Source organism: Notechis scutatus, chromosome 6 (assembly GCF_049901735.1).
Source record: "Notechis scutatus isolate UNSWTSFEM ecotype Mainland chromosome 6, rNotScu1.2, whole genome shotgun sequence".
In the NCBI taxonomy this organism is placed as follows: Eukaryota; Metazoa; Chordata; class Lepidosauria; order Squamata; family Elapidae; genus Notechis; species Notechis scutatus.
Window position 1 is genome coordinate 67,022,988 of NC_142014.1, and position 27,422 is coordinate 67,050,409.

The window sequence follows — 27,422 nt, forward strand, 5'->3', positions numbered from 1 at the left end:
AATTTCATGGAAAGTTGATAGCAATTAGTGAATTTTGAGTTAGTGACAATATTTATCAATATATATATATATGTAAACTTCCTAGGGAGGTGCTAGATTCTCAGCTGGAGGTTTTTAAACATTGCCAGCGTTGAGATTTAATTCAGTGTCTCATTTCTCAGAATGAAATTTTAGAAAGAGATCATATATTCCATTTGCTCAAATATTAAAAAGCCTGTAGCTCAGTGTGGTGACCCTCTTACCTTCACAGTTCCCTTTTCTTTTTTTTTGCTCCTCAACCCAAATTTATTTTTTTATTTTTTTATTTATTTGATTTGCCAATTGTTTACAAGATAATAAGTATAAATGTATACATAGTTGTGAATACATGAAATGGGTACATATAAGAAAAATAAAAAGAATAAGAGAAACAATAGGACAGGGACGGTAGGCACGTTGGTGCGCTTATGCACGCCCCTACAGGCCTCTTAGGAAAGGGGTGAGGTCAATAGTAGCCAGTCTAAGGTTAAAGTTTTTGGGGTTTGGGGAAGAAACTACAGTCGGGTAGAGTATTCCAGACATTGACCACTCTATTGCTGAAGTCATATTTCCTGCAATCAAGTTTGGTGCGGTTTACTTTGAGTTTGTATCTATTGTGTGCTCTTGTGTTGTTATGGTTGAAGCTGAAGTATTCATTGAAAGGTAGGACATTGCAATGTATGATTTTATATACCATGCTTAAGTCAGACCGAAGGCGGCGTAATTCAAGGTTTTCTAGTTCTAGAATTTCAAGTCTGGTGGCATAAGGTATTCTACAACAGTAGAGGAGTGGAGAACTCTTCTTGTGAAATATTTCTGGACTTTCTCAATTGTGCTAATATCAGATACGTAATGTGGGTTCCAGACTGATGAACTGTATTCGAGTATTGGTCTAGCAAATGTTTTGTATGCTCTGGTTAGTAGTGTGATATTACCAGAGAAAAAGCTACGTAAGATTAGGTTAACAACTCTTAATGCCTTTTTGGCTATGTAGTTGCAGTGGGCTCTAGCACTTAGATCATTAGAGGTGAGTATTCCAAGGTCCTTTACAGAGCATGGGTCATCAACGAGATCTTGACTATTCAGCTTGTATTTTATTTTCTGATTTTTGCCAATATGTAAGACAGAGCATTTATTTGTTGAGATTTGAAGTTGCCATTTGTTTGACCATTCTGATACATAGTCAAGATCTTTTTGTAGGGTAGCAGTATTGTCTGTGGTATTGAACAGCTTTACATCATCAGCGAAGAGAACGCAATTGCTCTTAATATGATCACAGAGGTCGTTTATGTAGAGTATGAAGAGAGTTGGTCCTAGAACACTGCCTTGGGGAACACCACTATTGACAGGTACTGGATTTGATAGGGCGCTCCCGATTTTGACCATTTGTTGTCTGTTTGACAGGAATGCTTCTATCCAGTTATTCAGTTGTCCAGAGATACCATAGGATTTTATTTTTAGGAGTAGTTTGTCGTGTACCACTGAATCAAGGCTTTACAGAAGTCTATGTAGATTGCGTCTATTGCTTTGCCCTGGTCGAGTTATTGTCGTCCATATGTTTTTGCAGTGTAAGAGTTGCAGATTACAGGATAGTTTTTCTGAAACCAAATTGTTTATTGGAGAGTAGGTTATTTGTCTCTAAGTGGAGGATGATGGATTGGTTAATAATTGATTCCATGACTTTACAGGTGCGCAGCATAAGGGGAGATTGGCCTGTAATTTTCAACTAGGCTTGGGTCTCCCTTTTTGAAGATGGGGATGACTGTGGCTTGTGACCATAGGTTAGGCAAGGAGCTGGTTCTGAAAGATTTTTCAAGGATTATGCTTAGAGGTTTGGCTATGACAGTGGATAGCTTTTTTAAGAAGTAGGCACATATTCCATCCGGTCCAATAGATAGAGATGGTTTTAGATTGCGTAGTGCTTTTCAACATTGTCTTCTGTGAAATCGATATGTATTAGATCATTGTTGTTATCTGTGGTACGGCTAGGAAATACTGGGCATGATCCATTGCTGTTTACAAATACTGAGCCGAAGAATGTGTTAAAGATGTTGGCTTTAATGGTGTCGTCGTTGCAGTCTTTACCATCAGGTCCTATCAAGGGAGGGATGGACCTTGAGTCTTTTAGTTTGTTGTTTACAAAATTGTAAAAAGCACGGGTGGAATTGGTGCTTAGAAGATTTTCCTCTTGTTTAATGTGATAATTGGTGCATTCGGTCTTTATCTGGTGGCATAAATTTTTGTATCGGTTTTGAAATTGGCAGCGTGACCAGATTTGTTTTCCGCCAGAGTGATCTCTTTTTGGATTGAAGTTTCCTTATTGATATGGGTAATCTGCTTTTTGTTTTGTTTTGGGAGTTGTTGTTGGTACATATAGTTTGATGACTCTTTTGACTTCAAGTAAAAATATGTTGTAATGGTCTTCAACAGTATTGCATCCAGTGAATAGAGATTGCCAGTCAAGGGATGAGAGATCGTTGTGTATAAGATCATAGTTGCCTTTTTGAAGTTACAATTGGGGATTACATCATTGTGGTGATTTTTGTGTGGACGTATGTTGAGACAAAAGTCAATCATATTATGGTCACTACTGGAAAAGGGTTCTTTAGTTTGTATTCCGTAAATTAAATTCAAACTATTGCAGAAGATGAGATCGAGGCAGTTGTTTAGTCTAGTGTTGTTGGTTACTAGTTGTTCCAGTCCCAGATTTGTAATAGCATTGTAGAAGGTTGTGTGTATGATTTCAGTTGTACAATCATTTAGGGTCCAGTCAATATGAGGTAGATTGAAATCACCAAGAAAGATAAAAGGGTATGGGCAGGATGCAGCCCATGTTAGTAATGTATTTAGCTTGTTTACATGTTCGATGTCATAATCAGGTGCTCTGTAACATAGTAAGAATCGAATTGTGATATTTAAAGATAATTTGCTTCCTTGCAATTTAAACACTTCTTCTGGAGTGAGTAATTCTGCTCTATCTTTTACATAACACTATCTTGCCTACTTGCAATTTCTACTGCCCCAGGCTGAACTACCTAAGACTTCCACCCTTCCTCCTAAGCTTTTCCTGCAAAGTCCCCGATCGTCTTGCTTGTTCTCCTCTGCATCTCAACCACCTTCCTAAAATGCAGTGCCCAGGAGTTCTCTGTTGTGGTTGTTCCCCTCTGGAAAAGGACACCTGTCATCTTCTCTGTCGTTTTTTTCCATTCTAAGAAATTCTGTGTGGAATTGCTGACATCTTGGCACTAACAAAAGCTATTCTTAATAATGACTCAATGAATAGGGACTCAATTCATAAAGAATACTCTTATTTTCCTAACAGGAAACTTCCATTCACTTCAGTAAATAATTTACAACTGCCAAGCAGAATGAACAATTGATTTCATATATGTCTAAAGTAAACTATAGAGCCAGTTTGTGAAGAGAAGGACCAGGGGAGACATGATTGCAGTCTTCCAATATTTGAGGGGCTGCCACAGGGAGGAAGGGGTCAAGCTATTTTCTAAAGCGCCTGTAGGCCAGACAAGGAACAATGGATGGAAGCTGAACAAGGAGAGATTTAACCTGGAAATAAGGAGAAACTTTCTGACAGTGAGAACAACCAGCCAATGGAACAGTTTGCCCTCGGAAGTTGTGCGAGCGCCATCACTTGAGACCTTCAAGAAGAGATTGGACTGCCATTTGTCAGAAATGGTGTAGAGTCTCCCGCTTGGGCGGGGGGTTGGACTAGATGACCTACAAGATCCCTTCCAACTCTGATTATCTGTTATCTGTCAATTTAAGCCACCAAGATTGTGAGTTCTAGTCCCACCTTAGGCAATCTTACCAAGAAAACTGCAGGGACCTGTACAGGAGGTTATCAGGAGACAAAACTGACTTGTAGGCATGTCTTTTCAAAAGAAATAAACTAAATTGGGTAACATGTTATCCTTTGGGTATTGGACTTATATCCAGTATATTTAACAAGAACTAAGCTCAATACTGAAAATGACAAATCTCAAAAAGCACAATGCAGAAATGAGATGACACAAAAATATTTGTTCTTCATTATATTTTCTTTGCAAATTGATCACCAAACCATTGCCCATCTGTTCATGGAACAATACAATAAAAATGAAACTATTCATTCTTTGTCCTGGTTTTAATAATTTAAAACAATGTAGCCATCCCTTAAAAGAATTTCAGACAGATGTTGGCCTATTTTTCACAGTTCTTCTGGATATATTTGCTACAACTTTTACATTCCTGGACATTCCTTTTATGACTTGTGGATGTCAACTCCCAGAATGACTGGCTCAGGAATTCTGGGAGTTGAAGTCCGCAGGTCATAAAAAGACCATTGTTTCCCAGCCCTGCTGTAGAGGCTGGCAAGTTTGGGAGTTATAATTTAATGCAAGTGGAAGGCAACAGTTTTGTACATCACAAAGTAGGGATAGTGGAAACCAAAGTTTATTTATGAACAGTTATAAAATAGAAAAGACCAACTTACAATTTATTTTTTATTTTTTCTTTTTAAAAAGAGAAAACAATCTTACGTCTTTCATAATTTGTGGATAAATTTGGGCTTCACTGCAGTTGACATCCAAATGATGTCTTAAAAAACACCATAGTTTAAATGGGAATGTTGTATTTTTCTTAACTGACTCGGTCTTAAGCAACTGATGAGCACAGAATAACAGAATAACAGATATAAATATCTATGGCCTCTTGGAATCATGGCATATAAATTTACTACAGTAATAAATCTTACCTTAATCTTATGGCTATCAGATCAGGACTGAAAAATCCAGTTAAACTTTTCTGTACCTCTTTCCTGATGTCTGGATCTGATAGCTCTAAACCTTCTTTGCCATAACTCATGATATGAGCACCATTTTAAAAAACATGAAAATCATAGTTAAGTTACCACGTTCCAGGGGATAGGGCCAGATGGTGTCTGTTTATGAAACCCTTAATTGCAACAAGAATTGCTTATTGTCTAGCCTAGAGTTTTTCAAATGTGTTAACAAGGCTGCTGTACTATATGCACTCATTGTCTTTACTAGAAATAACAGATCTGGGGCACAAAAATCCAAATAATTGCTCAGTGCTATCAAAGAGTTAAAAGTTTTATTAAATGGTTTGCTGCCCTCCAGATTTGTGCAGCCCGTATGTGGTAGCCCTACCTTCAAGAAATCATCTAGGATCAAGTACACTTTGCTGATTTCTGAACAACTTGCTGGTTAGTTCAGCTGATAGAAAATAAAATTGCAGCTCTGTGATGCTACTGTAGAAATCATCTATTTAAAAGTGGATACAACAAAACAACAGACCTATTCTGCCACCTGGTGGCCAATAAACATGTATTCGATATTTATTCTTTCTAAATAGTTCAAAGTAGAAAAACTTGTGACTTCTAGCAACAGGCATTCCCAACAAAATGTGCGTACTCCAAAAAGGATTCAGAAGAAGCCTTCAGACCTTGTGCCATCCAACAACTCTCTATTAATTGAGTATCCCCACTTTCTTCAGACTTCTGCCCAAGCCAGAAAAAAGGTGCTACTGCTTTAAGAGCTGAGAAGTGGTTTCCTTAAAGCGTTATCCTTTTTCCCCCCCTCTCTCTCTTTGCAGAAGCCTGAGAAAAGAACGAAATGTCTGTAACAAATAGCAAGTTGGTTCTGCATTCATATGAAATCTGAAGCACTTCTCTGAGTAAGTTTTTGAAGCGTGCAGGGCCTTTCGGTACCCACATAATTAATAGCCTTTAAATACATTTAAAAACCCACAAAACCTGGAAAAACCAAAGCAATCGTATCGATCTTTTATACAAGCCAGCATACCATCAATGAGGTGGCATCCAGGTGGGAAGCAAAGGACAAAAAGACCCTGATGCAATGCAAGTCCCATGCCTTGGGTACACGCATCATGATATATGCACGCATGAAAGGGGAGGAGCTTGCACACGACATCATTATGCTGTTTTTGTCATTTTAATGAAATGGCTTTTGTGGAATCTACACCGTGGTTGTTTTTTTTTTAAGGAGCCACAATTATTTTGATGGTGTTTTCACACTGTAATCAGGAAGGCACTAATGATCCCATTTACTAATTTCTTTGAACAAGATAGCTTCCAATGAAGATAATTTAAAGTCTTGCGGGAAGTTAAAAACCTCTTCCGTTCTCTTGCTGTTCCAAACATGAAAACCAGGCTACATTTAATTAAAATGTTATGCTTCAGATGGGCTTTTTCAGTGTTGCTTTTCTCACGCTGCCGAGATAAGCATCATAGATGACGTTTAGGAAGTTGTCGTCATTCTGAAAACACAAACACATTAGTTAAAAGGAATCTCAAGGAAATCATAATGTCATTTTTTTTTTTTTTAACTCTGGGGGATCAGGATGTTTGCAGCTCTGATAAGGTAGCCCTAAAACACATGCACTTATACACATAGAAGACAGATTAAATGGACACTCCATGGAAAACAACATTATTATTTTTTTATTTTATTTTATTAAATAATTTTTTATTAATTTTCTTTTTTTTTTTACATCGTAAAACATCAGGGTATCAACAACGTTCTTGGCATCTATACAAGATTTTGATTTAAATATCATATTGCATTATATTGCGTTTATCTACTATTAAATAATATCTTTAGCTTTAATATTATTCTTATATCTTTATATAGTTTACAAAATTTTATTTTACTTTCTTAATGGTTGTTTCAATTAACATTTTTGTCTCACTTTTTGGTTCTGTTTGTTAGCCATTTATACCAATTGTTCCAAATTGTAAAGAATTCAGAGTCGTCTTTTTCTTTCAATTTCATTGTTAGCATATTTATCTCAGCACTTTCTGTTACTTTGTGTATTATTAGTTCTTATTATAAGGTATTTGGTGTTTTCCATACCTGCGCAAAGGCTATTCTGGCGGCTGTTATAATATGTAACGCTAGGTATTTTACTTCTTTGGTAGTCTTTCTTTAATGATTCCTAATAGGAAGGATTACGGTCTGAGCTCAATCTGATAGCCAGTGATCTCTTTTAACCAATTTTTAATTTGAATCCAGTATGTCCTGGCCTTGGGGCACATCCACCACATGTGATAAAATGTACCATCCACTTTTTTGCACTTCCAACATTTAGGGCTCATATTGGAGTAGATTTTTGCCAATCTTGTTGGAGCTAAATACCATCTATAAAACATTTTTTGTTTTCTTTGTATGCGGCAGATACCGTTAATTTATACCATGTTTCTCCAACAATACGGCCTCCACCAATAGGAAGGCCCAGCATGTTTTATCGGCATAAAATCAAATTAAGCCCCTCCCCCCAAATTAAGGCCTATATTAAACATGCAAAATGGGGGGGAATGGCGGGGGAGGCTTGCCGTTAGGAAGTAGTTTTGTTGCATACCCGGATATGGTGCTGCCTGTGTTGACTTTGGCATTGGTGGGGCACTTCGTATCAGGAGACCTTCTTCCACCATTGCTTTCCCTTCTCCCTTGCTGCCGCGGCATTTAGAGCAATGCCGCGGTGTTTGGCGCAGCCATGTGTGGCCAGCCAGGGCTCCTCCCTGCAACCAGAGCCCGGCGGAGACACTCGGCTTCAGGCGCTCCTGTTGCCGCCCTCCCTTCCCCTTTGAAGGCAAAGCCAATTCTTTTAAAAATGACGCCCTACTACCGGTACGACAAAGCCTCCCCTGCCCGAGAGGGCAGCCCAACCCCATGTGGGGAGGCGAATCTCCCGGGGCCGCAGCGCAGGATCGGCCCACCCCAGGAGAAGCACCCAGCCGCCATCCCTGCCTGGCGCTGGGCAGAGCGCGAAGAGCTTCGCCTGGAGCGCCCAGCGCAGCTGACAGGCAGGCCCTCCTGCCCAGCGGCGGAGCTCTCGCCAAGGCAGCGAGCACCTCCCCGCTGGACCCTCCACTCATCCCGCCAGGGCCGCGCCAGAGCCATGTGGGCTGGGCAGAGCAAGCCGGGTGTACGCCGCCTGCCGCAAAGAGCCGGGCTGACCTGAGCTTGGCTTCTTCCCAAGCTGAACCCGAAGGGGCCACCAGGAGAGGCAGTTATAGCGCCCACCCATCCGTGGACGGAGGCAAACGACCTGCACCACGCCCTCTCCGAGCTGTGCCCCGCCAGTCAGCGCCTGCCTGATGCCCGCTCCACTGCAGCGTGAGCTGCCGCGCATTTGGAGATGCGGGGATGGGGGACGGCTGGGCGAGAGGTGGAAAGGAGCCAGGGAAGCAGCCCATCACCTCGCCTCCCTGTTGGACGGGTGGGCCATCACTGCCTCGGAGCCTCCGGTGACCCTTCAGGTTCCCCAGCCCACACGGCTCTGGCGCGGCCCTGGCGGAATGAGTGGAGGGTCCAGCGGGGAGGTGCTCGCTGCCTTGGTGAGAGCTCCACTGCTGGGCAGGAGGGCCTGCCTGTCAGCTGCGCTGGGCGCCCCAGGCGAAGCTCTTCACGCTCTGCCCGGTGCCAGGCAGGGATGCCGGCTGGGCGCTTCTCCCGAGGTGGGCCGATCCTGCGCTGCAGCCCCAGGAGATTCGCCTCCCCATGAGGGGTTGGGCTGCCCTCTCAGGCAGGGGAGGCTTTGTTGTAGTAGGACATGTCGTTTTTAAAATAATTGGCTTTACCTTCGAAGGCAAAGGGAAGGCAGTGACAGGAGTGCCTGAAGCAGAGTGTCTCTGCCGGGCTCTGTTTGCAGGGAGGAGCCCTGGTTGGCCGCACATGGCTGCGCCAAATGCCACGGCGTTGCTCTAAATGCCACGGCAGCAAGGGAGAAGGGAAAGCAATGGTGGCAGAAGGTCTCCCGATATGAAGTGCCCCACCAACGCCAAGGTCAACATCCAAGCTGTCGCTGCCCGCCCACCCGAGGATGCAAGGGGGGGAATTAAGTCACCCCCGAAAAGATGGCCTAGCCGTTTTTTCGGGGGTCAAAAAAAAAATAAGGCCCGGCCTTATTTTGTGAGAAACACGGTAATTTATATTCCATATTTTTTCCCATTCCTCTAATTCTGTAGTGTATCCAAAATTCTGTGCCCATGCAATCATTGTACTTTTAACTATTTCCTCTTCCATTTTAAAATCTAATAACTCTAATAAATATTTATATATTTAGTTATAAGTTTTTACATATATTCACAAATGCTAAAAAAAACCTGGCAAAAGTTACACCCAAAGCAGACACACACACACACAAAGATCAGACAAATAACCCATGTGATTTTTCTCCCTAATTTATCATGTTGTAAGCTACCCTGTCACCTGACAGTGAGATCAGCAGCATGTAAATTTAATAAATAAATACCCTTTAAAAATAATAACATTTGTGAATAAGTTCTCAAATAAAACACTGGGGAGTAATATAACTATCATATCTAGGCTGCAAAAATCCAGATTTAGGTTAAAATGTTATATAACTCTCTGCTGACATCATATAGTGATCATCAAAAATTTTGCAGCCCAGATATAATAATTCTAGGTTAAAACTTTCTTGCTGTTTTTATTTTCTAAGATAGTCTAAATTTTTTTAAGGAAGGCCCATGATTTTAAAGGATGATGTTTTATTTTTGGAACGCCAGCTTTCCATTTATTTATTTAAATGATATTTTATTATGTGACGTTATCTGCTCAGAAAGTTATGCAAGCATCATGAGAAGTCTTCATGAATATGTTGGTACTGATTATTCCAAAAGTGCTTTTCCAAAAGGCAACTGGACTTTGTTGGGTATTTTTTCCCTTGAAAACGTTTTGCTTCTCATCCAAGAAACACTTTGAGTTCACTTCTTGAATGGGAAGCAAATCGTTTTCAAGGGGGGGGGGGAAAGCAAACAATTCCAATTGCCTTTTGGAAAAGCACCCTTGGGACAACCATGACCCAGATCAGGGGTGTCAAACTCGTGTCATCACGGTGGCGTCACGTGACATATCGGGACTTTCTCCCCTTCGCTAAACCAGGCATGGGTGTGGCCAGCGCGTGACACACCCAGCCCGCGAGCCGGGAGTTTCACAGCCCTGACCTAGATGAGTAAGCATTTCCATAGACATCAGTACCAGTGGATACCCAAATGGAAACTCTAAGGATATTGCTGAGAAATCCAATTCTACTTCTCTTTTATAAAGCCCATCGACAGTCACGGACCAATCAAATGATGTTTTCTAGCTAGTCTCATAGAACACATAATAGGAATATGTGGCTTTCCAAAACCAACCGTCGATTTCAATATATGAAGATTTTTCTGCATTAACAATTAATGGCGTTATAATTGCATTGTAATTCCATTGTAGCATCCAACAATAGCAGTAAGACGACTACCTTGTACAACTGATGCACAACAACAAAGTTTGCTTTCACTCCAAATCTTTTATCTCATATGTACGAACATCATAATCAACAAAAGGTATAGGTGGCTAAGAGTTGAGGATGTCCTACCTGGATCAGATGCAGAAGCGTTTCCTGTAGCTGTAACTTGGTTAGTGGGTTGCTTTTTGGGATGGTTGCTTCTGAGTTCTGTAGAGGCAGAAGAAGGTTTGCTGAACCAGAAGTACTTTCTTGATTCATGACTGGCAGCCATCTGCTTTCATTTGGTTTTGGCAGTTGTGGGGCACTCTGACTAAATACCATTGGGGACATCAGCAGTGATGGAGCTATAGTAGCGGGAATCCGCTGCGGGGAGATGACCTGCTCCCAATATACAAGGAATTATACATTAATTCAATGTCTACATCAATCCAACTCATAGACACACAAAGCAGAGGTTGAATAACACTAATCTCAGCATTAAAAACAGGTAGATTGAGGCAAACAGGTTTTATTTTAATAAAAGGCAGTCAATTCTCTAGATTGAAATCATCTTGAGAAGACAATATCATATCTTAGTGGCAACAATACTCTATAAAACTGGGTTTACAGAATCAGTTCTGGTTTGAAGAGTAGAAATGCTGAGGCCAGGGCCAAATAACTTATTTAATTGGAGAAAGGCTACTGTTTTTGTTTTCCCCATCTCCTTTCCTGTCCGTTCTTACAGGCCCAAATGCAAAAGGAAAAAAAAATTCTCCTTTTGTTTTTAGTTTGTTTTACTAGCCCTTTCCCAGTAAAAACGGAGCTTGGGGTAGGGAGAGAGCGGCTCCCTGAGCTCCGTTTTCGGTCACAATGGCCTCCTGCAGTCCTCTGCCAGTGAAAACGGAGCTCGGTGTTTAAGATATATATATCTTAAACATAGATATCCAAGAATTAGGGTCATAATGCAATCACTTTCTTGAAGTTCAACAGGCTGAACAAAAGCTAGCTGGGAGACTGCAAAATCCAAATTAATTTCAGACATCTTCTCTCTAAAACCACCTGTTTCCTTAGAGATTGCGTGGGATTTTTCATTTGTCTACAAAAGCCAGTATTTCCTTGAATACATCAAACCAAGGACTGATGCAGGATTTAAAATTAAAAAGAATAAAATAAGTGTTGCTGTACTAATGCATTCGGTCACAGAGTCCAAGGCGCCAAGCATCACATTAAATTAAATGAGAAAGTGCATTAGTTGCTGAATCTGGTCTTTGATATGCATTTCAATTCATTAGACAATGTTAATTCATTTTGTCCAAAGCCAGGGTTGGCTGCCCATGGCCTCCAGTTATATACTTTGGCAGCACCTGCTGTGTTATGAATTCCAGCCTCTTTTGGAAAGCAGGTTGTGTATCGTACCACATTATCATGGTCAGAACACTGGAAGACAGCAATGAAATACCACACAGATGGCCGGCTCATCCCTCTGACCCCCGCTGATGAGACAAACATTTTGTAATTAAAGAAGAAAACCTGATATGCAGCTTTAGCAGGATTTCTTTCTGCCTAAGAACGTTTGAAAGGTTATCAAAATATAGGAATATTTTATTCGATTTTTTTTTCTTATCCTGCCTTTATTATTTTATAAGTAACTCAAGGCAGAGGACATACCTAATTTTTCCACAACAATAACCCTGTGAGGTGGGCTGAGACTAAGTAACTGGCCCAAAGTCACCCAGCTGGCTTTTATGGCTAAGACAGGTCTAGAACTCACAGTCTCCTGGCTTATAGACCAGCAACTTAACCACTAGGCCAAACTGGCTCTACACTACACACAATATTCCAGCAAGTTCTCTTCCTGCCAAGTTCTCTATGGAGAGTTTTCCGAAACACCTTGCTAGAACTAAATATCAGAAAACCCCAACTGAATCTGACCAATAGACTAATAAATTGACTAACAGTCCAGCAACCTGGTTTAAGAATCTCACCAGCAGGATAGGAAAACAGTAGTGTTCTTCCCTGGTTGCTTGGTTATCTAAGGCTACCCTGTCTGTGATCCAAGAAATATTTTACTGCCACTAAGATGCATAGTCATTGGAAGCTCCAACTTCCATAAATTTTCTAAGGGGCACCCTATTAAAATCATCCTAATGGGTGAACATCACCACACAGGATGGCAACCATTTTCCTAATTTAAACATGCACTGTATTTAGTGCCCTTCCTTTCATCTGTTCTGAACCTGCCAGAATTTTTAATTCAGTTGAGGACTCCTAACACTTGAGAGGAAGTATTTTCTTTGTCCATATTTGTATATGTGGTTTTTTTTGGAAGGGGGTGTTGGAGTGCCTTTACATCAATGTTGACTTCTAGCAACCGTTTAGACAAGCGTAGGAGAAGGAGTGGCAGAACCTGGGGGCAGAGATAAAAGAGGGACTAGCCAAGAATCCCAATGTAGCCACAAGCGAACCTCCTTTGACCCTTATCTAATGCCAAGCAGGTTGTAACCATTTATTGAGAAGATTCTTTTACATAGGCAGGATTAGTAATAAATTAGTTTAATGGGAACTTCATGAGTAGACCTGATCTTTCACGCCTGACAACAGTTCCTTGAATTTTCTTGGCCATGTTTTTGGATGTGCTTCGTTTTCTAGGGCTGAGAAAGGAATTGGTCCTATGTTACCCAGCTCACTTTATGCCTGCAGTGGGAGTAGAACTCACAGTCTCCCAGTTTCTAGTTTGGTATATCTTTACACCAGATCAGTTCTCTGTATTGGCCTGTAACTTTTGAATGTACCCTCAATCCCTTTTTAAAAATTGACCACTTTCCAGCCCCAACAGACACTGTGCTAATATGCGTGTTCTTAATAATTTGTATATCTAAAATAGAATAAACAATTTCCCATATGAATTCTTTAAGAATGTTTAGGTATGTGCCATCTGGATCCAGTGAGTTGCTTGCTTTTAATTTGTCAATAATCCCTAAAACTTCAGCTCCTCACTCACCATCTGTCTCATTTTTCTCACTGCAAAGAGCCAAGTCAGGCACATAGTATACACCCTTTGCCATGAGAACATAAGTGAAAAATTGAGTTTCTTGGTGTGACTTGAATATACCTTTAATGCCTTATTGACCAAAGGCCCTTCTGAGTCCATTTAAATTAATTTAAGTTGAAATTACTTTTTTTAACCACACATGTTGAGACTCTAGAAAGAATGCAGAGAAGAGCAACAAAGATGATTAGGGGACTGGAGGCTAAAACATATGAAGAATGGTTGCTGGAATTGAGTACGTCTAGTTTGATGAAAAGAAGGACTAGGGGTAACATGATAGCAGTGTTCTGATATCTCAGGGGCTGCCCCCAAAGAAGAGGGAGTCAAGCTATTCTCCAAAGCACCTGAAGGCAGGACCAGAAGCAACCGATGGAAACTCATCAAAGAGAGAAGCAACTTAGAGCTAAGGAGAAATTTCCCGACAGTGAGAACAATTAATCCGTGGAACAACCTGCCTCCAGAAGTTGTCAATGCTCCAACACTGGGAGTTTTTAAAAAGATGTTGGATAACCATTTGTCTGAAGTGGTGGTGTAGGGTTTCCTGCCTAAGCAGGGAGCTGGACTAGAAGAACTCCAAGGTCCCTTCCAACTCTGTTATTCTATTCTAGTATGTATCTGATTTAAATTTGATCAGATATGTCCATTTTCTGAATAAATTCAAATCCAATTATGTTCTGTTTTTGTTAATTGCTTCAGTAACATGCATTTCTACTCTGCTGAGACTCATTTCACAGATTATGGTTTTGAAGCCATATGGAGATGCGATACAAGCCAATTTGAAACGAGACTTACAAGATACCGACTGGTAAGGAAGTACAAACAACAGACACTAGTTACTGAAGGAAATCATGATGAGTTCTTTAAATACATGTTTGTTCAGTTCAATATTCAAGATGTTGTCTAGGCAACAGGCAACACCAGGCAGACTTTGCAAAATTTGGTCCACTGTCCTTTGAAAAGACGATGAGAGCAGATGCAATTCACGAAGATAAACAATTCTAGGGAACAGATTTTGGGAACGTGCTCATTATCAAAGGTTTGCTCTGAACTGCCTGAACATCTGTAAATGTGAATCAGCCAACATTATTTGATGGAAATGTTTGTCCTTAGCTAGGGTGACAAGAAAAGTCTATGAGCAAGGCAGAGCGCCCTGATACAGGACAACAATAATAATCAGCCCATTTTTCTTTATAAATGTATACCTTGCTACGTAATAGGGATAACACATTTGAAATTAGGCATTTGTCCTTATGCTTGGACATGGCTTTTGGGTGTTGTGGCTGATAAATATGGGATGTGATAGAAAGATAAAATAGGGAGCTAATCTTACTGATGACCTGGGAAATCAAGTAAGTCCTGGGAATATTGATAAGGAGAGAATAATTTCACGAGTGTGTTCGGCAACATTTGTTGATGTACCAGAAAACCAAGTGTTTTCCAGGTGCACTGCCAAAGGCCAATCTGGCTGGTTGGAACATACTTTTGTTCTGACCAAGGCTTCCGAGACTGTAATTACGCACACGCTTATTTTAAAAACAAGTGTTGTTTTAATGCAATGCTGGGAATTATTTTCATTCCCAGCTGGTAATGAATGTCAAACAGTCCCTCAAGATAAGCACCCACCTTTCTTCCCTGTGAAGTGCTGCCAATAACAAAAGTGTCAAATGAACTAGAAAAAAAAAACCAACCAAAGTACGAAGAACTTCAAGAATGAATCTGAACCGAACGAATGACTTTGCTTCCTGCAAAGGTTTCATCATCTTTGCCTGTGGGAGAGGCAATCACCTCCCAGCCTTACTTCAAAGTTGCCCCTTTTGTTTCAGCTGTTATCGCTTTCTAGCAGCTCTGCGCACGCGTGCACTGGGAACAGGCTCCCCTGGGCCCTCTGCCTTGCTGCTGCCAGACTCCAAGGGGCTGCTCGAAGGAAAGAGCAGGAAAGAGCAGCTGAAGCAGCAAGGGCGACTCAGAGTAAGGCTGGAAGGTGATGGCCCCTCCCATAAGGGATAAAAGCCAGCCTTCGGGGTTGGCTTCTTTGCAGGAAGCAAAGAAGTTCTTTAGACTCAGAGTCCTTGTTGAAGCCCTGCTTACTCCGGTTTGTTTTTGAAACTTCTGTCGGTGGATATTTAATCAGTAATCAGTCTTCAGTTCTTGGCAGCCTTTTGCAACCTTGAAAGGGCTTGCTTTTGATATTGGACAATTAGGTTTAAATGTCTCTTGGCTGGGAATGCACTGAATTCCCAGTGCCACATTAAAAAAGGTTTGCTTTTATACACAGTTTTTGTTTGTTTAATTTGAACAAGGCTTGGGTCAGAACACTCTGGGAATGCTACAATGGTCATAAGTGCAAGGACTAATTGTAAGTCAGTTTTTTTCAATGCCACTGTAACTTTGAATGGTCCCTAAATGAATGGTTGTAAATGAAGGACTACCTATAAATCTCTACCATATCACCTGTGGGAAAAAGTTAGGCACTATTTGTAGGAGACCCCATTATCTGTCCTCCTGCTCTGGGGCAAATCTATTCCCACAAATTGGGAATGCTGCAAATTAATCCTGCAAGGGATCCCTGAAACATAAAGATCTCCAGCTCCTCAACATAATCCTGGTTATGGAATAAAAGAGTCCACTCTCTAGGTCAGGGGTGTCAAACTCAAGGCCTGGGGGCTTGATCTGGCCCACGGGATGCTTAGGTTTGGCCCGTGGGACTGACCTAGAAACAGCAAAAGACCGGCCCATGGTGCCTCTGCCAGCGGAAACGGAGCTCAGGAGTGGTGCCCCCCGCTCCTCTGAGCACCATTTTCACTGGCAGAGGGCAGCAGGCGGCTGTCACAGCTGAAAACGGAGCTCGGGAACCCGTTTTCACTGGCAGAGCACTTGAGCCACCAGATGCCCGCAACACAAGTGATGTCAAGCTGGCCACGCCTACCATTGCCACGCCCACCCCATCAACCCTGATGAAGCCCGCAATGAAATCGAATTTGACACCTCTGCTCTAGGTGTATTTTTTTATTATCTATCAAGTATATTACGTTGCAAAGCTGTCCTGAGCTGTTGTTTTTTTCCATTTAATTCTAATGAAAATGTCATAAGCATCCTTTAAAAAAATCCTTAAACAGAAAATGAGTCATCTGTTCAATTGTTGTTTTTCACCTCACTTGTGCTTTCACACTTCACGTTACTTCAACTTACAGAGCTTGCGAATAAGCTCTTTTCCCAATTTTACTTGTAAAGAAATACTCGGCTGTTACCTGCCAGGTTGGGTCTGAGAAATGGCAGACGATCAGAACAAAATGAATAAGTCAAAGGGCAATTCCTCCTAAGAATACAAAGCCCATTATTCAGATATGGACTTTCTGAGGAGTTTCAAACTGTTTAGTATTGATGGAAGCAGGAAGGTTGGAAGGGGGGGGATCGTATTATCATTTCAAAATGCCTTTTGAAAAGTTCAATGAGAACAGTGACAAATGGATGCAAGTTCACAGAAGAACTACCAAGATGGTGAAAGGTCTCAAAGTCAAGCTATTTCAGGAATGGTCAAAGGATCTGGATATGTCTAGTTTACAACGAGGCATGATGGCAGCCTTCAAGAATCTGAAGAACCATGACACAGGAATAGACTTGTTTTCTATTCTATCTAGACATGACTAGAACTATAGGTGAAAATTGCAAAGAAAGAGAATCAGACGAGAGATCAGGAGAAACTTTCCCACTGTTGGCCAATAGAAGAGGTTGCCATATAAAATGGTGAGTTCATTGTTAAGTCTTTTAACAGAGGTTGGATGAGTATTAGATCCTGCAGTGAACGGAGGGTTCAACTGGATCAGTGTTTCTCCTTCATGGCAGTCAAATTCTGTGACTTGAAGTCCACCCGCTTGGAAATTGCCATAGTTGGAAAACAGTCCACTAGGTGAACCTTGTGGGGTTCCTTCAAACTCCATATTTCTATCATTGCGAGATTCATGCAAATACAGTTTGGCAACTGTAGTGTATGCTTTAGAATACCTGAAATGTATTTATGTATGTATTTAAAAACTAATTAAGGCATCCAAAGCAGAGGTGGTACTCAGCAGGTTCTGACCAGTTCTGGAGAACTGGTAGCGGAAATTTTGAGTAGTTTGGAGAACTGGCAAATTCCATCTCTGACTGGAGATTTTACAGTATCCTTCCCCTGCCACACTCACCAAGCCATGTCCACAGAGCCGGTAGTAAAAATATTTGAATCCCACCACTGATCCAATGCTGTTATTCAACAAAATTACATCCCCCCACCCCCCTAAAGATAATCTCATCTATGAGGGGAAAGTCTTCCAATCAGGGACGATCTCCTGGGATGTTTAAATCCTTCTTCTGAATACTTGGCTTATCCTGTGCTTTTTAAAATAAGCTGAGAGAAGTATCTGCAAAGCAGTAATGTGGCTAAAAGGGTTAGTGCATTGTCCCTCATGTTGGAAAAGACCTGCTTATATTGTTCAAAGAGAAACTAAAAATAATGCTAAAACAGAACAAACCATGTGAAGAATCTCAGATGTTAGGTCAGCGGTGGGCAATTATGGCCCCTTTACAACCTGTGGACCTCAACTCCCAGAATTCCTGACACAGCCATATTGGATCAGGAAACCTGGGACTTGAAGTCCACAGGTCGTAAAGGGGCCATAGTTGCTCACCCGTTTCAGGCGCTATCAAATTTATCGCTGATTTACCTGAAGAAGAGGGGGCTGCTTTTCTGTAGCCGAAGCCTTGTCCATCCAAGAATCCAAAGGTTTCAGAGTGGTGGAGGCCTGAGTAACTACAGGAAACTTAGCAGCTAAGGTTGGCCGACTGGCTATGTGCAACTGTTGTTCCTGCTGCACTATCTGCAGTTTCTTCAACAACTCCTGAGGTGAAATGACGCCAGAATTTCCAGAGTGGTTCCCAGGAAGAGGATGTGACTGCTTAGGAGGTTTGGATTGTTCTTTACCAAGGGCTTGGCTTGGCAGGGAACCATTGAAGTACATCATGGGTGGCTGTATTACACTGTTTACCTGGGCCATCAAGGAGATGGCTGGAGTCCTGCTGAAGCCTGGAGCAGCCGAATTTGCTAGTCCTATGCTGTTAGTTTCCACTTTAGTCATCTGTTTGGACTGGCCTTGCAACTGCTGGAGCAAGCTTCTTGTGCAAGCGGCATTCTGGGCGGGATGAGAACTCCCAATGCTCTGTGACGTCACCGGCTGGAAAAGCCCAGCGAAAGCTTCCCCACCCATGGAAGGGTGGCTGCCATTCTCGCAGAGGCGGTTCTCTGGGAGTTCAGAGACCGGGTGAAGCTCTGGCCCGCGTACCATAAGTTTTTGAATGGCTGGGCAGAGCTGTTTTTCTGTTGTGGGCGAGTGTCTTGTGGGTTCCTCGTATGAGAAAGAGCGTACAACTCCTTGCCTTGGAGGAAAGTTGTCTGGGTGGAGTTTCTGAGGTGGCTCTGATACATTTTGGTATAGGCTTGATTTTTCCTGCTTTCCAAAGAGAGTCATAAGGGATAGGTGCTGAGGCTCAGAATCTGTGTTCTGCAAGAAGAAAGGAAGAATAATTAAGAACAACTCTGACTTGACTAGCTGCATTAGCAACAATCAAGAGAAACAAACCCTCATCGGGACTTAGGATGGGAGAAAGTGAATAGATAGTTATGAGGGGAAATGGCAGGTATGAGACTGAAGTTATCCCCTACTTATATTGACTTGCTTTGAGCTAGCCATGGCTAGATTTTCATAACACAAGGCAGTGAGGTCACATTTTTCTAGTGGCCATAAGCCTGACCCTTAGGCACACACTTGCACAGTGATATTGTGGTGGAATTTCTGGGTAGAGCAGAGGGGAGAGTGAAGAAGGGGTCCAGCTTGGAATCACTCTGTGGGAGGAAGCAACAGGGGTCAGACTGTTAAAGGCTTTATCTGCCTGTTCCCAAGAGAATGCAGTTAGTCTGGCAAAATTCTTCATGTAGAGGAACTTCAGTAAAGAAACTTCTTTGGCCTACTCCCAAGTTTTTCTGGTGCAAATCACCTGACAGACAGCAAGCAGCCTATATTTTTCCTATTATGACATCACAATTGTTTCCACCAAGGATGCAGGATCCGTGATTCCCTGATAAAAACTAAGCAGCAGAAGCCTCTTTAAAAAAAACCATTGAATCAAGTTCACAATCTGCCCCTGGTTTTATCTGATCAATCTGAATGTAACTAAAGACATGTCCAAATCTCCCAGAGATGATTCTATACACACTTACATTAAAACAAACCCCACTGTACTTAAGAAACTAATCAGTTGACATTGAATAGGCTAGTTTATCATGAATACAAATATGCCCACGTACCTGGACATTCTGACTTTCCCTGGGTTTTAGAGGGATTGGTTTGATCAAGTTGGGATTGTGGTAGAGAGCAGAAGAACTGGTCATTGGTTTTGGCTCGGAGCATGTTTTACACTGCAAAACATACACACACAAAAAGGTGCTGTTTTACTCAAGAAGCAATGTTTCATCTCAAGATCGATAGGACTGTAGATTGTGAAATTGGAAAGATCAAGTCCAACTCTCTGAAGTTGACTGTCAAGTCTCTTTAAAATCTCAAGAGACAGTGATTCTTAACAAACACCCTAAAAAGGCGGTTTCATTGTTTCTACAGATTTTACTGTCAGAACATTGTCCTTATATTGAAACAAGAATTAGGTAGCTACAGCTTGTACCCATTATGATTCCAGCATCACTGGAATCAAATATAGTTAAAATTCAGAAAAAACTTCCAGGGTTGAAAAATGATCACCAGAATCAAGGATACTTGAAAGGAACATAATATCATTTTATAGGAAGAGTAAGCACATGCAATCCATAACGTAAGTACAATGCTGATTTCCATAAAAGACTTTTTAAATGTAATTTTCCATTCCTGATTATCTCCTCAGTTTGCATGTAATGTACATATAAAACCAACTAAGAGCATTTAAAGCAAATCATAATGTTTGAACAAATGTAGTTTCAGGTTCCAGATGTTATTACTTGATTTTTACAGCTTCCGAAGATACATAAACATATGCCCTTCAATGCAAGATTTTTAAAGCATCATAGATACTTTAGCAAAAACTCTATATTGTTAGGGAACTTAAATTCAACTGACTTCAATTATATACAATCTGATATTAAAAGAGAAGGGAAAATGCAAAATTGTATAAATGATAAAATTGTTACCTCAAAATTAAAAAGTTCTCTATTCAAATCCAGGCAAATCAAAGAAGCTAAGCTTTAAGCAAAAATAACTGACATCCTCATTTTCTCTTGAGATGATATTCCATACAGTATGGGTCATCACAAATGAAATGGTCTTGTCCTATATTTTAAGCCATGGAACATCAGATGATAGAAAGATGCAGAAAACAATTCAGAAGTTTTGGAAGTCTCATATAGCAGAAAAATAAAAAAAAATAAAAACTCTTCAACTACTCAGGATTCAGAATCATACAGAAGGAACGCTGGTATAAATTTGCATTCAGATATTCAAAAGTTAACATGAACTCTCATTATTGCCACAATTTATTCTGCATCCAGAAAACTAAAATGCTGAGAATTAAGGAGCTGAATATAAAATTGTTCCTGTGAGTGGCATCTGATAATGAAAAAATGAAGGGGGAAAAATGGATTACAGGATGTATTATAGATTCTGAGGGAGGCACCTCTTAGTCATGGGGGTAAAAGAAGCATAGACATATCAACAGAAGCAAACAAATCTCTAATTTCTAGTGATGCTTCTAGCAGAGGAACAGAAAAGCAAACCTCGTTACTGGTCTCCTACTTCACGCTGAGGTATCACTATTGTTAGGCCTTGCCAGTTTTTTGAGAATCATTATTCCCAAATTCCCTCATTATTTGCCTTGACAAAAACTAAATCATTTTTTCAATAATGATTATCTATTCCTGAAAAAGAAGGCACCTGGACTCTAAAAATGAACAGAACGGCAGCCTAACAACTCTCAAAAGCACCTCTGATAGCTTATTAATTTCAATCATAAGATATTTTTCGATGTAGAAATGGCCAGAGGTGCAAGACAGATATTGGCTTTATGCTAATAATCATCCCAAAGAACAGACTCCTAAACTCAGCCTTCTTTAACCTCATTCATGGGAGGATGGAAAACTACAGCCATGTGATCTTTCACACACACAAAAAATCACTAACAGTGTGGAAAGCACCAAGATGATAAGACCACAGGTATCAAAGTCAATCTCATCACGTGATGTACTGTGACGTATCGTGACACTTCTTACCTTTGCGGAGGCGGGATGGGCATGGCTTGTGCATTACACATCCGGCCCACGGGCCGCCCGTTGGACAAGCCTGGGTAAGACTGTCTTAAGTCACTGCTTGAGCATTTAGGATTGTTTTCTAAAGTGGGATAGCCACACAGCTAATCCTCAACTTACAACCATAATGGAACCTACCCATCACAGCTATAAGACTTGATGGTTGTAAATCATGACACTCATATGACCGATCTTGTGGCAGCTGTTAAATAAACCAATGGTTTACTATGAGCTGGTTTTGCCAAAAATCAGAAGTTAATGCTGGGTTTTGGCAAAACCATTGTAAAATGTGGTCCTGTGGGATACCGCAAACAGCTGTAAATGCAGGCCAGCTGCCTAGTGCCTGACATGCAGTCACATGATTGCGGGGGGGACGTGGCCATTGGAATTGGTAATAAGTATCCGGGGGGGTGTGTCATCTTAACTTGAAATTAATAGATTTGATAACCTTAAGTGTTCATCAAGGCTGCACATAAAGATACCAAACTTTATTATGAATGAATTTGTTCATTGTTTAATAAGCTCATCTTAAGAACCTACCATATTCCAGAGCACATGAGATGCACTGGACTAAGACCCAGCTTCAAGTCCGTCCTCAGCCATTGAAGCTCATGGTATGGCTTTCGGTCGGTCGCTAACATTCACTCAGCTTACCTCACAGGTCTGTTGTGAGGAAATGCTGAGGAGAGAGTGCTATGTGTGCTACCTTGACTTCTTAGAGGAAAGGTGAGATAAAAACTTAATAAATACAAAAACTTCATTATATTGGCTAAAATCAAGGAAAGAAATAGGGATAGTCTGAGATGGATGGATGTTATTTATTGACTGAAGTGTCCTTTTCTGCTCTTTCACTAGAAGTCATTGGAGAACATTAAATCATTAAATAAACCTGTCTGCTTAACAGTGCAATACAAAGTCAGTCCATTCATCCATTCATCCATCCGTATAACTATCAAGAAAACCTATACACCCTTATAAAAAATCAGTAATGCTCTTATTTCTGTTCCCAGTGTTCTCTTGTTCGTTTCTTTTCTTTCTTTCTTTCTTCTTTCTTTTCTTTCTTTCTTTCTTTCTTTCTTTCTTTCTTTCTTTCTTTCTTTCTTTCTTTCTTTCTTTCTTTCTTTCTTTCTTTCTTTCTTTCTTCTTTCTTTCTTTCTTCTTTCTTTCTTTCTTTCTTTCTTTTTCTTTCTTTCTTTCTTCCTTCCTTCCTTCCTTCCTTCCTTCCTTCCTTTCTCTTTCTTCTTTCCTTCCTTTTTTCTTTCTCTCCCTCCCTCCCCTCCTCTCCCTCTCCCTCCCTCCCTCTCTCTCTCTCTCTCTCTCACACACACACACACACACTCACACACGCACTCTCTCACTTTCCCTCTCCCTCCCTCCCTCTCCTGGACAAGCTGAGTGCAACACATGGAATCTTTGCTCTTAAAATGATGAAATGAAAAAAATAACTATTTTGAAAAGCATAGTAGGTTTGAAGCATGATGGTATTTGATGCAGAGGATAATGTAAAATGTGTCACCTATTCTCACCCTAATGCAGATTATCTTCAGCTTTGAGAGGACAGCTGTTCCTGCAACTCACTGCATTGCCGAAGATAAAATTCTCTGTGGCCTAATATTTCCTTGGCAACCAGTTATAATAAAGTAATTTAGGTGGAGAAGCTAAGCAGCAGAAATAGATTGACTTGTCCTTCAGATAAATTGTTTCCAAACAAGTGTCTTGAATGATACACAGTACACAATGGAAGAGAAAAGACCTCATGTATGTATGCTTTTTCCGTAGACTCTTCAGCATAAGGAGACAAACAAGTGTCTTTATACTTTATCTGCTGTTGCATATTATCTCAGCAGATATCACTATCTTTCTAGATTTTTAAGTAGCTTTATCAATAAGGGCTGCTCAAATTGATAATATGGTATATAGCTTAACATGAAAACCAACATCCTATTGTCTAAATTCTTATTTCTGACTCTCTTACTCCGTAATCCCTAACAATTTTGTATTCCGAATGAAGTAACTATTGATACTATTAGAACTGATTTCCTAGTAAAACTACCTGAACGTAGTGGCGTTAAGCAAGCCACAGCTAAAGGTAACAGCTTCAAAATCACTTCGATTCAGAGTTTCCGGTTTGTCGGCTTCGCGAGCGGTAGGGATTCGCGGCTGCGCGATCCTCGCCGCGCTAGCCGTTTTGGGGCTCCGACCCGGACGGGTGCGGAGCAAGGCTGCCCTGCAGGGGTAGCTGAAGGTAAGGGGATCCGGAGGAAGGGTTTGGGGGTGTTGCAGACCCCCTCCCTGGCCGGCAGAACCCCCTGTTACCAGGACGGTGCAGCGGCGGTCCGCAATGGCCGCCACAAAGAAGTTGACAGCCGGGCAAGTATGCGCAGGAGGAAGAAGAGAAAGTTATTGAAAGTAAAAGTTCTTCTTGGTCGACCCAGGGCTTTGAGATTTATCTAATTTAATTCCTGGAAAAGATGGTTTTCTGATGATTTCTTCCACAAGAGGAAAAAAGCGGCTATTTTGAGGTGCTGAAGGAAAGTTTACTCTCCCTCCCGACGGAATTAAGCCGGAAGGGAGAAGATAAAGAAAATATATAAATTTGGATCTTGTTGGAGGAGATGCCTTGAAGACTTGAGGACAGAAATACAATCTTAATAAGGCTTTAAAATATAGACTTGGATTCTTTTTTTTATTTGTTTGATACCACCCCTGGAAGAGGAAGGGGAATTTTGGCTTGCTTGGATTTATTGAGGATTGTGGATTTTGGGATTGTTTTGCCTTTCTCTCGGAATATTTGGTTGGTGTAAGAAGAAAGAGGAATAAAGAAAAGAAAAGATTTATTTATAATGGCTTTCCTTTTGAAGACCTGAGGGATGAATATGAGCAAACAAAAGCAACCTGCAAAGATGGCATGGAAAAAGCTTTTCTATTTCTAGAAATGGCGCTGGTCAATTACCAACAGACAATGGAACAGATGGAAACGGAAGAAGAACAACAAGGAAGAGACGAAGACGCCATCTTCATTGAATCCCAAAACTTATCTAAGGAAGAAGGAAGGAAGAGAGCAAGGAAAATGAAGGACTTAAGATCTAAAAACATTTGAGAAAGAGAAAAATATGATTCAAAGTAAATATAATGATAACAAACAAGAGAAAAAGGGAACACAACAGAGAAGGGATCCCAGCAAGGTAGAGGTTAGAAGAAGAAGGGGGGTAGGAAGATTTGGTGGGGGAAGAAAGAAAGGGGAAAGGCGGAGAAAAGCCTCAAAGCTTTAAAATTGGATGGGAGAAGAGGGATTTTTTTAGAGACAAAGGATGAAATATAATTTTCTGTAAGAAAGATTCTGCTAAGGTACAGAAGATGGTATTGTAACATTTATATTTGAAATAGTAAATTAGAATGGTTTAAGATTTAATAAGAAATTAAAATGTTGAAGTTTTTAATAATGATTGATTTTTAAAATGTAATAAAATATCGAAGGAAAGGAGGATACAATGTATTTAAACATTTTTGGTGGATAGAATGTACCAAGCAGAACCAAATTGGGTATTTGTTATGCTGAATGTTAATTTTACTAACTTAGGGGAGGATAGAAAGGCATCATACTCTGATTAGTGATTTCAGGAGAAATTTTTTTTTATTATAAGAAGAGATAGAGAGATAAATGAATGGGCAAAAGATACAAATTTAATGATTTAATTAAGATGGATTAAATAAGATAGAAATGTGAAGAGTGATATGTGCTATTATTTTAGCCCATGCAAAGAGAGGTAACTGGGGCCAAGGTACTTTACTAAAAGATTTTTTTATGTTTGTTTGTGTTTGTTTGTGTTTTATGAGAATATTGGGGAAATTATTGTAGAAAGACAGGGAAAGACTTAATATGTAATGATTTGTTTGTTGTTGAAACTTTTAATAAAACTTGTTTTAAAAAAAAAAAAAAATCACTTCGATTCAAATGAATCATTTCACATTAAGTATAACAACAAAGAACTATTTTCTTTGCACGAATTAATGGGTTTTCTTTGAAGGAATTAATGAATTAATGACTTCAAAACTTAACTTATAAACGGGGTACCAGAACCTGCTCCTCCAGGAAAACTCTGTCAAATTTTCAGGACAGGTTCAAGTGCTGCTAGTAATTAAGAACTGATAGTAAATGAAGGGATAGGAAAAACAGAGAAATACCCACAATCTGCCCACGTGACTTCTTTAATCATCTACATATTTCTTTCTATTTCCATAGGGTTTTTTCATGAGAGGTGACTGCTTGCCATTGGTTCTTCAGGGCAAATTACTGAGCAGAAATCAAGAGGCTTCAATAACCTTACTTGCCTCCCATTAATTTTTATCTGCTCTCTCTTTTCAAAGCACTTTGTCCCCCCTTGTCTCTGCCCAGGTTTTGTTTTTCACTTCAATTTTCCCATTCTACAGTGCCTTTGCTGAAAATGGACTCCCCAGTGACCAAAACGGGAGCGGGTTGTAGCCAGTGGTGGGATTCAAATATTTTTTTTATATATTTTTATTTTTTGTTGTTTGTCAGAATACAGAATATTAGTAGGTTATAAAATGTTATAAAATACAAAAGCAAATAAAAAGGCATGGTAGGGAGGTAGAAAGGGCAGAGAAAAGCGAGGCAGGGTAGGGAAAGAGGGTAGGGATTCAAATAATTTAACAACCGGTTCGCCCAGGGTTAGGTTGGCTGTTGTAGGAGGCGTGGGCCATCCCTGTCCTCCTGGTCCACCGCACGTGCAGGACGAGCTTCCTGCGACGGCCAAACTGGCCCTGGACAAACTGGTTGTTAAATTACCACACCACACCACCACCACTATCAAAGTGGATCTGGGTATTGCACTGCAGTGGAGAAACAGGAAATGGAGAGGGTAGCATGAGGAAAGGAGGAGCGAGGGAGGGAGAAGAAAGAGGGAAAGCATCCTTCTCCTTCCCTCATGCCAGCCGCTCCATTGCCTGTTTCTCCATTGCAGTGCAGCGTGCGGGATCCACTTTGAGGTTTTTTTTTTGTAATTTAACAACCGGTTCAGCTGAACCAGTGTGAACCGGCTGAATACCACCGCTGATTGTAGCTTCCACAAAGACACAGCTGTTGCTGAGGCAAAGAATTGCTAAAAATGGGCTGAAATGAACTCTAAGAATACATGTCATTTAAAAAAAAGAGAGAGAAAGGAAGTGAATATAGTTAAATTTGACAGAAGGCAAAAGGCATAAAGAAAACATTACAGGTAGCCCTCATTTTGTGACTGCCTTACTTATTTATTTGCAGTAGCGACAGTGATGAAAAAGTAATTTTTCAAAAGTAGCCAATCCTCCTATTTATGATATTGGCAGTCTGTAAAGCAAAGGAAAGCTGAAATGAAATTGTAAAATCATAATGTTTCACTTATAGCAGCTGTTTCACTTAACAGCCAAACTGCCAATCCCTATTGTGGTTGCTAAATGAGGACTACTGGTAAAATCTATGTTATTATTCACATGGAAAAAAAATACATGTCTTTCGAGTATATAAGTATATAAGTGCAAAAGGTCTAAGAATTCAGTCACTGTTATTATTTTGATTTTTGGAATGTCTGTGATAACTACTCCCAATGTCACAATAGAGGTAGTCTTCGATTTATGACAATACTTGGGACCAGAATCTCAGTTCTGTGGGGTGTCACATGATCACTTTACTCAACAACTGCAATCCCGGCTCTCCCAGTTAAGTGGATTGTTAACAGATGGAGGCCCAAGTAAGAAGTGTGGGGCCTCAGGTGGGCA

The 27,422-nt window shown here is 40.6% G+C and overlaps 1 protein-coding gene across 2 annotated transcripts in view; it reads right to left on the minus strand.

The window, feature by feature from the left end:
- Positions 1-4,052: 4,052 nt before the first annotated feature.
- The window catches only part of DCP1B (decapping mRNA 1B), a 54,340-nt gene continuing 30,970 nt past the window's right edge, over positions 4,053-27,422 (minus strand). Inside the window, exons 6-9 of one of the 2 annotated variants that reach the window (XM_026678690.2) lie at positions 19,671-19,781; positions 18,034-18,867; positions 10,435-10,512; positions 4,053-6,312 (exon numbers count right to left, since the gene is read on the minus strand). In XM_026678690.2, the coding sequence (XP_026534475.2) occupies positions 6,232-6,312; positions 10,435-10,512; positions 18,034-18,867; positions 19,671-19,781 (1,104 nt within the window). In that variant the 3' untranslated portion in view covers positions 4,053-6,231. Of the gene's footprint in view, positions 6,313-10,434; positions 10,684-18,033; positions 18,868-19,670; positions 19,782-27,422 lie in introns of both variants that reach the window. The other variant, XM_026678689.2, reaches the window with a different exon arrangement.